At 42.1% G+C, this 12,472-nt stretch overlaps 1 protein-coding gene across 3 annotated transcripts in view; it reads right to left on the reverse strand.

The window, feature by feature from the left end:
* Positions 1 to 494: 494 nt before the first annotated feature.
* Positions 495 to 12,472, reverse strand: part of cica (capicua transcriptional repressor a) — a 39,252-nt gene continuing 27,274 nt past the window's right edge. For all 3 annotated transcript variants that reach the window (XM_044336309.1, XM_044336307.1, XM_044336308.1), the window contains exons 13-22: positions 11,971 to 12,113; positions 10,702 to 10,862; positions 10,160 to 10,403; positions 7,201 to 7,501; positions 6,528 to 6,709; positions 5,826 to 5,959; positions 4,982 to 5,133; positions 4,679 to 4,813; positions 4,472 to 4,597; positions 495 to 3,845 (exon numbers count right to left, since the gene is read on the reverse strand). In XM_044336309.1, the coding sequence (XP_044192244.1) occupies positions 3,583 to 3,845; positions 4,472 to 4,597; positions 4,679 to 4,813; positions 4,982 to 5,133; positions 5,826 to 5,959; positions 6,528 to 6,709; positions 7,201 to 7,501; positions 10,160 to 10,403; positions 10,702 to 10,862; positions 11,971 to 12,113 (1,841 nt within the window). In that variant the 3' untranslated portion in view covers positions 495 to 3,582. The remainder of the gene's footprint in view (positions 3,846 to 4,471; positions 4,598 to 4,678; positions 4,814 to 4,981; positions 5,134 to 5,825; positions 5,960 to 6,527; positions 6,710 to 7,200; positions 7,502 to 10,159; positions 10,404 to 10,701; positions 10,863 to 11,970; positions 12,114 to 12,472) is intronic.

Below are 12,472 nucleotides of genomic sequence, written 5' to 3' on the forward strand. Positions count from 1 at the left end.
CATAGCAGCGGGCAATCCAGTGCCATCTCCATCTTCTCAGAAAGTGTGTTTGCTGCTATGGTAGGGCTACTGACCAGGTCCCCTTAATTTAACCCACCTGTCACCCAATATGACCTGAATCTGAGAGGCTACTCTAATCCAATAAGTACTCTTAATTAACACTGAGATGCTTGGTAAAGACCAGCTGGAGAAGTTCACCCTGTATGTTCCAGGGATTTGGGGGACTGGCTTGATGAGTTAAATTGGCTGCATCTCTAGATCCTCTTTTTAGTTCTACAGCCAAATTTGTTCAAATGAGGATGAATTGGCATTAGCTTGACTTTCTTCTCTCTTCCATTGCCATTTTGGAAAGAGCAAAATCAGAGAAGACACTACAATGAATCAGGGAGTGGTATCAAAGTCATCTGACACCTACGTGAATTGATACAATAAGTCAGAAAATATGAAAACACTCGAGAAATTCAGGAATGTGAAATAAACTCAAGGACATAAGACATTGTGTTAGATCTTTAATATTTTCAATATTTAGTTTTTTTGTTGTTGTTTAGAAATATTGCACATGGTCAACATGCCTGCTTATGAGATAACACTCACCTCGCTCATCCTAAAATTCCTTCTCCAAAGTAAGGACAGTTTATTTTTAAGCACAATCATACAGTGTACACGCATACATGTGTGTGTATGCACATATGTCTGTGTGGGTGTGTACACACTTGCATGTGATTGCACATGCATGCAGATGGACACATTACAGCCCTAACCCCAAAGAGAAGTGAACTGATAGTCTTCTATTACCTGTGTGTATTTATATATATATATTTATATATATCGTATATCCTGAATATATATTTCATATATATCCTGAATCAACTGGGTTTGATAACAGTCAAGATGGCGGACAAAATAGTCATGGTGACTATAAAAATACTGTCTCTAGAGTAGAATATAGAATGTAGAATACACTGAAAAATATACTATTGATAATGTTGCTGTGTGGTGAAAGAACAAGAGGTTGGTCATGTTAACACGCTACCTGCATGTGCCAAAACATACACACACACCCGAACACAGACCTAAATGCACATATATGGAAATACCGGTATATATATTTTTTTCACACATCCAACTGTATACAGAGAAATAAAAGAGATACCCATAATAACTACCCCCACTCTTCACCACGGAAGCAAAGAGCCAAAAAGTGCTATTCAAAAATTGTCTTTGACTTTTAGTAAGTTATACTCTCTATCTCTTCAACAATAACAATAATTGTGTGATTCTTTTTTATTTTGTTTTTTTTTTTTTTTATACCATAGTTAAAGATAGTATCACAACAGCTCATTCCTCTCACTGACTGACTGCACTGGATTTAATATCTATGGCACAGAGCCTTCCCCCGAAAACAAAATAACCCACCCATTCCCAAAAAAATAAATGTCCTATTGCACCATTTGATGGGAAAGGATAAAGTGTCAAGAAAAGAGGGAAGAGGGGAGGGCTCCAGAGACTGCCCTCCAGGGCTGGTCTAGGATCTGCTTTCCCTGAACTAACCCTAACCAGAACCATCCTGAGCTACATAGCGCTTGACCCGGGACCAGTGCTTAAGGGCACTTTCTAACAACACTTGAGGGGTCGAGGGAGACGGGGAGGCGGGTGAGGAGAGAGGTAAAGAATGGAGGAGAGGACTGGGTCGAAAGAAGGGAAAGAGCAGGGGGGACGAGGGGAGGAAAAAGATGGTTGATAACATATGGAACAAGGTTATTATTTCTACTAAAACAATCTCTAAAAACAATACTTTCCTGATTTAACTTGCGGCGGTCCCAGACGAGAAGGGCCGCACAAATTGTGCAAACACCTGATTTCAACGTTTTACAAAACGACAAACGCCCCTGCTTCCCCACTTCTGTGTCTGGTGAGAAACTGTAGGGGAGGGGAGGGGGGAGAACCACCCCAGGTACAATTAAAAGTGGGGGGCCACAGACTGATTTTGTCCCCTTCTTAGTCCAAAGTTTGTTTGTTTTTTGTTGTGATTTTTTTTTTATGCTGGAGAAGAAACACAATAGAGCCACGAGAGAAAAACAGGCCACGGTAAAACTGGTTATTTCCACGGCAACGATAACGAGAGAAAGCAACATCATATCCACTGGGAGATTCAGAGAAGTTTGGTTAAAATTAAACTTTTTCTCTCTGTTGGTAAGCTTGTCATGTTGTTGTTGTCCTTATTCAATATTATTATATGTCTTCCTATCGTTGGAACATGAATCTTCCATCCAATGAACATCATCCAGTTTCTTCTTCTGCCTTTTCTCTGAGCTCTGTTGGGAGCCGGTCAGTGTCGAACTTAACGTTGATTCTTCAAAGCCTCACAACCAAGAGTCTCTTTATCTCTTTACATAATCTCTTTACGGTGCCTGTTCACACAGGTTTTGGGGAGGGGACCCCAACAGACATACAGACATATATAATCAGCTCCCGCCAATGAGGACTCAGTCTTTCAAAATGGCAATAACTGAAGGTGCAAAGATTGGTCACACTAAATCCCAACTCCTGCCTTCTTTTTGTTTTTCAGGAACGAATAGAACTCATGCTTTCAGTTTATCTTCTCATTACAATCACTAAAAACTGTGCAGGCCAATGGCTTGGTCAGACCAGGGTTGACTATGTGTGTGTTGTATACGAGTGCTCACACTGCACAGATGTGTCCATGCACTGCGTGTGTTTGTGTGTGCCTGTATATGTATGTGTGTGTGTGTGTGTGTGTATGTGTGTGTGCTGTCTGTCTTGCAGCATCGAGGGGCTGTGGAATATCAGTAGAGGTCGTTGGGGTTGTATTTGTGTCCCGACCACTGTGCTGAGGAGTGGAAGGGCGAGAAGGAGGTCAAGTCAATGGCATCTGAGGGCTGGCTGGCTGGCAACAGCAAACTGCATCTGCACAATAAGTGACAAAGTGCCTTTGTGTGTCATGGTCCTTGGTAGCGGCTCCTGGGAACTGCCAACCAAGAGTAACAGTCTGATTTGGTAAGGGTGTGTGTGTGTGTGTGTGTATGTGTGTGTTTGTGTGGGATCATGTGCATGCTGGAAATTACATATGCACCAGGGTTTATGTGTATGTGTGTGTGTGTGTGTGTGTGTGTGTGTGTGCCAGAGAGATAGAGAGTGTGTACCACAGAGTTTGTGTGTCAAACTACAAACTACTGTACAAATGTGCTGCGAGCAGACCTGGGCAAAGTAGTAACTGAAAATATTCTGGATACTTGGAAAAAAAAAAAAAAAAAAAAAAAAAAAAGGGAAAACAATACTACAAGAAGCACTTGACTCATCATGTCTTGCATGTGATTTGTCCACTTTTGAGGCTTTTTTAAAAATGTCTGATTAGACAAATCAAGCGCACCTTGAGTAGGTTGAATGTTTGTGACCATATTCAAATGTATTTTCTGCCCAGGTCTGGGTGGAGATTAGTGCCAGTAGAACGGATCCCACAAAGTACTGGTTCAACACATACAAGAATATTCTGTGGGGATGACACACTCCGCTCTCTCGTCTTCTTCTCCTTGATTTTTCCGCTTTGTCATCCTCTCCAGCTTATGAACCTTCGCTTTTCGGCTCCTCGGGACTCCGGCCTTTGTCTCCTTGCTGCTCCGCCCCTCCGTCCTCCCGGGCTGATTGATTGAAAGAGGAGCTGTGGGACGGGGCGGGGTTGGCCTCGATTGACCCTCCAGGCTCAGTGGCTCCGGGCGTGGCCGTCTGCATGATCTTCTGACGGACTTCACGGATCTTCAGCTGCAGACAGACCTTGGTGGGGAAGGTGTCCGAGTAACGCGCCTGGAAGGCAGCGGTGGCCTGAGCTGGAGAGCAGAGAGGGATGGGAGGAAAAGAGGAGACAAGAGTGAAAACAGGGGGCAAGGGGAAGGAGGAATAGTTATAAAAAATTTATGATTTGAAGTATTATTATATATCCTGTAGGCTATTTTTTAAGGGAATGGTAAGGCTGCAATTTCTGCTGATTGTCTTCACAGTTTTTTGCCTTTTACATATTTTTTATTGAGCAGTTTGCATCAAATACAGATATCAATGATTCAGTTGTTGCTCAGTTAAAGAATTTTAAGAAAATCCACTTGATATTTAATCAGTAACTGAAAAACATAGGAATATAAATTAAAAAATAACAATAATAAACTGAGGAGAGAAAAAAGGGGGAAAGCAACAAAAGATAAACCCTCCAAATAATTAGGAGTTTCCACATTTTATTAAATTGAGAGAGTCATTTTTTAAAGTTTAGGGAATATTCTCTTAATGTAATGTATTAATTAAGCTGTTCAGCTACATTTAAATGGTTGGTAGTGTTTTCTTCTATTATGTGAGCATTATTTTTTCTGGAGCAAGGTTTGCCTGTACAGTTTAACAACCATCAATCTCCATTTGAGTTAGTTGTTCTTACTGTGGCGTCTTGTACTATCTACCCGTGGTTTACCTGAGGGGAAGAAGCCATGTTCCTGAAACAGCTGCATGACCAGGGCCCGGCGCTGATCCAGAGTTCTACGCAGAGACGAGTAAGGGACCCGGTCCAAGTCTCCTAGGAGATCCTCTCCCTCTGTGCCTGGAGGAGGGGCATCAGGACACTGTCAGCTCACGTTGTGGAGCAGTCCTGCATCTGTTTTACCTGTTGCGACAGTCCTACCTGGTCTGTCAAAGGTGAAGATTTCTCCCTCGCACTTGGCGGCGCTCTTCGGGGTGTTGGGCTCCGAACTGCAGCTGGAGAGGCGACGAGTCTTCCTCCTCGGTGAGCTGGGGTCTTCTGCTGTCAGTTCCAGCTCTTTTGGTGGTGGATAGACACATGGCGGGTGAAGAAAGAGGATATGAAGAAAAAGTCTTAGTTCCAAATAAGGTATCCAAATAAAATACACGTTGCTCTCTATGTTAGAAGAATCTCATTTGTTTTATTGTATTTGTTATTTATCACGTTTCTATCTCTCTGTCTTACCGGTGGAGTTGCGTCTCTTCTTGCGGTAGCTTCCCAGGATGGCTCTTGGCGAGGTGGCCAGACTCTGCAGAGTGGGCGAGGGAAGGACCTCCTCTGGGTTAAACTCTGGAAGCTCGGCAAAACGCTCTTCGAAGTACATCTCTGACAAAACCCTGCACACAGAAAACCCAGCCTCCACATCAGTCCCTGGCCCGGTGATTCCGTACTTGTTCAGACATAACCACTAAAAACGCCCATTTCTCATGCCTTAGGAGTCAATTCTGCCAGGGCTTTCTCTTTTTCTGAGGCATCCTCACTACTTTCCTACTGTCCATATAAAAAATAAAAGAGGGTGATCACTCCACCCACTCATTTTCGGTAAACAAAGAATTTCCACCATGATTTTATGAAGCTGGAGTTTTGGTCACAAAATAAAAATGCAGCTAGAAGCCAGTATGTGTGAAAATTAGTGCTAAATAAATTCAACAAATGGAGTCCTGTCCAGGCCGTTGAATCTCATCCTCAAGCTGCTTCACGCTGTAATTACAGAAGATAAGCTACTGTTGTATGAGCTCTCTCAGCTTGAGAAAATGTAAACTGTTAAAATAAACAGAACATTGTCTTACAAGCAACAGCGAGCCAGAAGGATCTGGCAGACTTGTTTTATTTTGCTTTGGCACTGATTCTATGAGAGCCATAACTTAAGTCTGATCACTGAGAATGGCTTTCGACTTTTTTAAAAGCATGTCTTGCAGGCAAAAGATTAAGAATGGTGAAGAACATATTGAACAGTAAACAATGCAAAGTTCCCCCCAGCTGATGATAGCATACGTGAACTTCCCGATGCCGATATTGTCCAACTTACGAGTCAGGTGTCTTTTTGAGCGGCGGGGGTCGGAACTTGATCTTCTTTGAGGAAGAGGCGGGCTCTCTTTCTGCAGGGGGAGGGGGAGGGGGGTCCAAACCTGAGGGTAGTGGAGGAGGGGAACGAGGTCCAGCCTGGGAAGAGAGAAAGACGGATGTAACAGGGGTCCCATCACAGCTCAGGCCTACAGTTTCTAAAGTGAAAAGGGTCAAAATCAGTTATATGTTAAATTAGACTGAAAGGCCTTTTCTTCCTGCACGACATGTTTGTTTACGAGGATATGTGGGACTGTTGTTATCTCCTGGCAGTGGCACCTGTGTGTTCACATTGGCCCATTCTCATGTCTTATCATTTGTTTATACTGTTTTCATCTCAGCAAAGTTCTGATGGAGCGTACAGTCATGTTTGCTGCGGGGAAAACAGGTGAAAGTGAGTAAGTGTGAAACAAGCAGAAAAACACATGCTGGTGTAATCCTCTAATATTGCTAAATTGTAAAATTCACAAATGTTTCCTAACTTCCTCAGAACATCCCCTGACTTTTCACTGTGCTGTCCTATGCTGCAGAAAACGCATCCAAGTATGACCTAAAGCTTTTAAAAGAGGCTTTTAAACATCCTAAACTAAATGTAAAAAATGTGTGTTTGGACATACTTAAACTATGAAAGTAATGATTGAATGAATGAAGCAGCAGCTTGTCTCACCTCTTTGCTGCTGTCGCCCATGCTGTGGTCCTCTCTGTCCATCTCTCTGCCGCTCTTCTTTTCGCTGTTGTCCTTCATCACTCTCTCACGCTCTCCGTCCATCTCACTTCGTTTCTCTCTGCAATATCCATCTCTCACATTTTCCTCCTTGATGTGTTGGCCGATGTCCTCTTCTATTTTTGCTGCAGCAGATACAGACATAATTTCAAACACTGATAAATAAAGCTACAGGACCTAATTGTATTCATCTCACTTGTTTAAAGGTTGCACACTGCAACATCCCAGAAGCTTTGCAGCATCAGCCTTAATCCAACAATATCAGTTTCAATCTCAGATTTTAATCTGGGACACATTCACTGACTGATCATGCAACCATGTGTACCTTTTCTTTACTAGGATTTATAGACAAACTGATTCCAGTGGATGATTTAGAAAATATCTGTTGTTTCTGCAACCGAGCTTGAAAACTGGAAGCAAGGACCGATGATGTCAGCAAACACGTGTCCATAACCACACTTTAGTTTAGACTTTAGAGCAATAAGCTTTCATTATCATGCATCTAATCCCATCTGTAACTAAAAGGAAGTAAATGTTTAGTTAGGGTAAACCACTAACAGCAAGAAAACAGAACTGAAATTTCAACCCAAACCGAGTAAAACCACAGGAGCGTTACCTGCTGTTGCGGTACTCATGCAAGTGGACATTGATGAGTTAGCGGTACAGCTGGACATCCCTTCCTCCTCAGTCAGAGCATCCAGATCGCGCTCGATCTTCACCTCTAACTTCGGCTCCACCTCCGCCGCCACGCTAGGCTGAGGGGTCGACACCGCTGAGCCTTGCACCCCCGTCGCCAACGGAGAGGAAGGGTTCATCACGTCCTGGGCTGGAGCCGCCACCGCGGGGGGCACGGTTGTCACAGAGACCACGCCTGTAGCCAGTGGAACGGTTGGTGCAGGGTAAATGGCAGTAAGTACCTGATGAAGAGGACAGCAGAGCAAGCATGTCAGTACGCAGATTTAAAATGTCGTGTCAAGAGGTTTTGTGTTTTATTTCTCCACCTTTTTTTTTTTGAAGAGCAAGAAAGATAAGAAGTGATGACAGCCCTTGACAACAGTGAACATGTGCTGTGACGGTGACGTAAAGCGAACTGTGCAGTGAGAAAAGTGGACATGGAATTAAATACTTCATTATTCCCATTTTTTACAAAGCTGTAAATCAACCAAGCAGTTTACCAACCAGGTTGCACACAGTATAAAATGTGGTGTGTAGTAGTGAGTGCAGTGTATCAGCCAAAAGGCTGCCGATGTTTCCCTAGTTTGTATACAGTCATTTCACTAATGTCCCTGCACTGATGTAGTGATAACTTTTCAATATCAGACTGCACCATCAAGCACCTTTGATCCTGCTGCCTCTGGAGCTCCATGTACTGCTTTTTCCCTCCTGTTTGTCCACCTCTGTCAAACTATCTGAACAAATCACTTTAAAAGATGAAAGTATTGATGACATGTCTGATGAGATTTAATTAATCTGCAGTATTTCTATTGGCAAGAAAACCTCATACATAACTCAAAGACTTATACATTCATCATCTGCTAATGCTAAGCACTGTCTAACCTGCATGTTAGCAGGTGTAACCAAACTGGGAAGATAAAAAAAAGGATAAAAATCACTGACTACTTTTACATTTTAGGTTTTAAACACTTTTAACTTTTTGTTTCATGATCACAGATGGTGCAGGTTTTTAAAATTTCTGCTGCTAGGGCGCCCCAGCAGCTGAACTGTTAAGATGCATAATGATTCAGATTATGCTTTAAATAGAAGATCTGGTTCTGATGAACTACGACCTAATCACAGCCTCTGTATCATATTCTATCAATAGATGGACGCTACTCCCTTTATCCCTGATTGGACGCATTGATATTATCAAGATGAATATCCTACCTAAATTTCAGTATTTATTTCAGTCCCTACCATTGAACCCCCCCCCAACTTCACCAAAATGAAGAAGATTATTACAAATCTTCTGTGGAACAATAGGAGACCAAGATTACGCTTGTCCCCTTTTATACCTACCCTGTGAGAGAGACGGGCTCCAGCTACTTAATCTTTCCTGGTACTACTGGGCAGAGCGAATAAGAGCAGCAATGTGTTATGTGGAAATAGACTACCACTGAGTCTGTATTTGTTCTCTGATTCTCCAAAGAAGCTCAAAAACAGAACACTTTTGTCAGAAACACAGTTGAAGTCTGGCTCAAAGTACAAAGTCATTTAGATATAAACCCACAGATATCCGCTTTTACCCTTACATGGGGTAACAGGAAATTTAAGCCAGGAACACATGATCCTGGATTCAAATTATGGGCTGACAAAGGCCTCAATAAGATCAGAGATCTATATATAATAATGACACACTCCTGACCTTTGAGACGCTAAAGAATAAACACAAAATCCCCTTGACACATTTCTTTAATTATCTCCAGCCTAGGAGTTATATATCAAAGACCCAAATCACTCACTTCTACTTCCACTTCCTTCCATGTTGGAGGAAGTTATAGTGCATCACTCTAGTAGTCATGGTCAAGAGCCTTTAATCTATAACCTGCTTAAAACTAAATCAGAGGAGTCCTCAGAGAACAGGAGACTTGCCTGGTGTAATGACTTGAATACAGAGATAACAAAAGATGATCGGGAGAAGATAAGCTCAGACTATTAACACCAGATTTAGACCCCTGCAGTACAAATGGATCATGCGTACTTATGTACTACACCATTTTGATGACAATAATCCAGACTAAATGCAAAGGGTCGCACTGCTTCACTGTTTATGGGTTTGTCCGAGGATCGAAGAATGATGTACTCGACACATTATCACAAATAGTTTCAGACAAACTACCAGAATGTCCAAAAACTGTATTCTTGGTCTGTTCCTCAAGACTCAAAGGTTTAATAACACCAAGAAAAAAATATTATTTTCTCTAAAGCTAAACAAACATTATCTGTCTTTTGGAAAAACCCAGAAAAACTGTCTGTCTATCAGTAAGTGGCTGAAAAACCTCTCTCAATGTCTTGCCTTAGAGAGATTAACCTTTTGCTATCAAACGAAAGACTCACACCTTTTATAAAATATGGGGGAAATCCCGACATTTCCTGGAGAATAACTAGACGTGACCTTAACAAGTCAATATGAAAGATATGACCGGATAATGTGAAGCTTCTTCTGTGTGCCAGCTCTTTAACTTCATAACCATTTTACATGTAAGATGCCCCTTAAATATACCAAACTAATTATGATTTATGTTTATTTCTTTTTAAAAAAAATCTTATTTACCTACTCGGTTACTAAAAATGTCTTTTGGGTAACTTTGTGTGGAGATTGTTGTGGGAGATGGGATGGTACGAGGGTGATTGGGAGGGATACATCTGTATATATCTGGATGTGCTGAACATCAAAATGCCAATAAATATATTTGTCAAAAAAAAAAGATGCATAATGTCGTCAGTTCTGGGTACTTGTGTTGCATGTCATACCCTCCTTTCTCCCTACATTTCTCTACACTGTCGACTATCAAATAAATAAATAAATAAAAAGAAATTCTGCTGGTTACACCGTTCAGTCCTTTGATCTTCTTTACCTGACGACCAGCGGTTGCTGAGGCCTGGCCTGTGGGGGTCTGAGATTGACAGCTCAGGGGCGGGGCCGGAGCTAGCAGTGGAGGTTGCCCAACGATAGGCTGAACCAGGGTTTGCCCGGCCGGGGCGATGGCGGTGAAGCCCAGGGTTGCCAGAGGTGATTGGAGATACGCAGGGCCTGGAGGTGGTGGGGCTTGTTGGGGCACTGCTGTGGTGACGCCCGGGCTGGACTGGACATAGGTGATCCTGAAGGAGAGAAAACTTATTTAACTTTATCTAAATACAATTTACAATTTCATTTAGCAGACGCTTTTATCCAAAGCCACATACATCTGAGAGCTAGATATCATAGATTTACACCCTTTTAAAGTATACTGGATATAATTAGCGTCGTGACCTAGCTAAAATCGAAATCTGACAGCGTCTTGTGATCTTGTTGAACTTCAGTATCTCAGAAGTGTCTCTGACCAGCTGAGGCAGCAGCTACGGAAAATAAAAGCGGGGATGTTACTGTCTGTTCAGATGTTACGCATGTGTTAGTGACCTGGTGGGTGGAGAGGTCAGAAGAACGGTCTGTGGGGGTGCAGCACCGGGAGCCATCACTGTTGCCATGGAAACAGGGAAAGGGCTCCCAGGGTGCACTGCTGCGGCGCTGCCGGGGTGAACGTTGGTCTGGACCACAGGCATGGGAGCGATCTGGATGATCTATGGAGAACAAGAAAAGATATAAATACAGGATTTTCTCACAACTGATGACCAAGACGATTTATTTATTTATTATGTATCCAGTTAGAAGAACTTAGAAATATCAAACAACAGAACAGTTTCAGCACTTTGTGCAACTGGAGCCAAGTTCAAACTTAGTGTTTACTATGTGGAGATACACGCATCACTAAATTTAAATGAGGTGCACAACCAGAACTAGCTATTCTGTAGAGATTAGTTGTTTCCAAATATTTACACTCAGTATGAGCCGGGTGAAACTGAACCAACTGACAAAACTAATGTAAGCTTGCTAATGTAGTCTGACTTGTTCATACTGAAGAATAAAGAAGTAGTTGAATATGGTTGACATACAGTATCTGACCCAACAGCTGATGCTATTTTAATAATAATATAAACTGGAAAGATTATACATTTTATTAAAAAACACTATACCTCAAATTACAAAACATTATCCCGGTAACTTTAACTAAATGGCAAAAAAAGTCAGTCAGGTTTCTCTCTCGTTCTAAATGTTAGAGGATAGAAATAGACGTCATCATAACTATATTTACCAGGAATTGTCAGTTAGGTTTAAAAAATTGTTATTTTTGGAGGTTTTGTTACAACTAGCGATGTCGCAGTAACTTCCTGTTTACACCGTTGATGTGACTACAGTTTCCTAGCAACGGACTTACATGTTACTAAAATCTTTTCTAGCCGAGATGTTTCAAATTCTAACGATGCAACGCAATGTAGTTAAATAGCTAGTGTGAGACTAGTGATGGATTTAAGTCCTGGTACTTTTAAAATAAAAGGCAGCACAGTAGATTGAAGGTAGTTCCCTAAACCCTGTCAGTGGGTTTTAAAAAAAACGTCCAAATCAGATCAATCAAAAAGGAGCAAAGCAGTCCAACATAAAGCAGATTTCCTCGATATGTTATTCCAACCTTATGCTATCTGCTTTGTTCCCTCTGAGGAACATCTAGTTTTAATGCTGCTGATGCTGTAGCGGATGTAACTACATTGTCACCTGTCAGCAAACAGGGTGACATCTATTTTTCTTTGACACTGTTGACACTTGTTTTATTTCCCATGTTGACATCCCTACCTTGTTTCCTGTCGCAGAGCCATTCTGCACAGGAAGAGGCGGAGCCACCAGGGAAATGGAAGGATGAGGAGGAGTAGACCCTGTTCTCACTGTTGCCATGGGAACCAACATCTTGCTCTGCAAGACCGGTGACTGGGTTTGGACTAATGAGTGAGAAGGAGGGAGAGAGACAGAGAGAGAGAGAGAGAGAGAGAGAGAGAGAGAGAATTAAATCACTCAGTGTGAGGAACAGATGAATCGAGTCAAAAGAGGGGAGATGAAGACAGCACGGGAGCGACGGGTGGGTGGAGACACTGAGACAGGGAGGACATTTCTGCTAGTGATATATTAGAAATTCCTCGCTGATAACAAGGTGGAACGATGTTCTGTTGCTTGTGACTCTTATGAATGGAGTGATTGAGGCATAGGTGGGCGGCGGGCGCCTATACTAATGTCAACAGTGTCTCTTCTGTCAATCATTTATCTCCCTTTATGTAAGCTAATCAAATCTATTTTCAGAATT

Source organism: Thunnus albacares, chromosome 19 (genome assembly GCF_914725855.1).
Source record: "Thunnus albacares chromosome 19, fThuAlb1.1, whole genome shotgun sequence".
NCBI classification, from domain to species: domain Eukaryota; kingdom Metazoa; phylum Chordata; class Actinopteri; order Scombriformes; family Scombridae; genus Thunnus; species Thunnus albacares.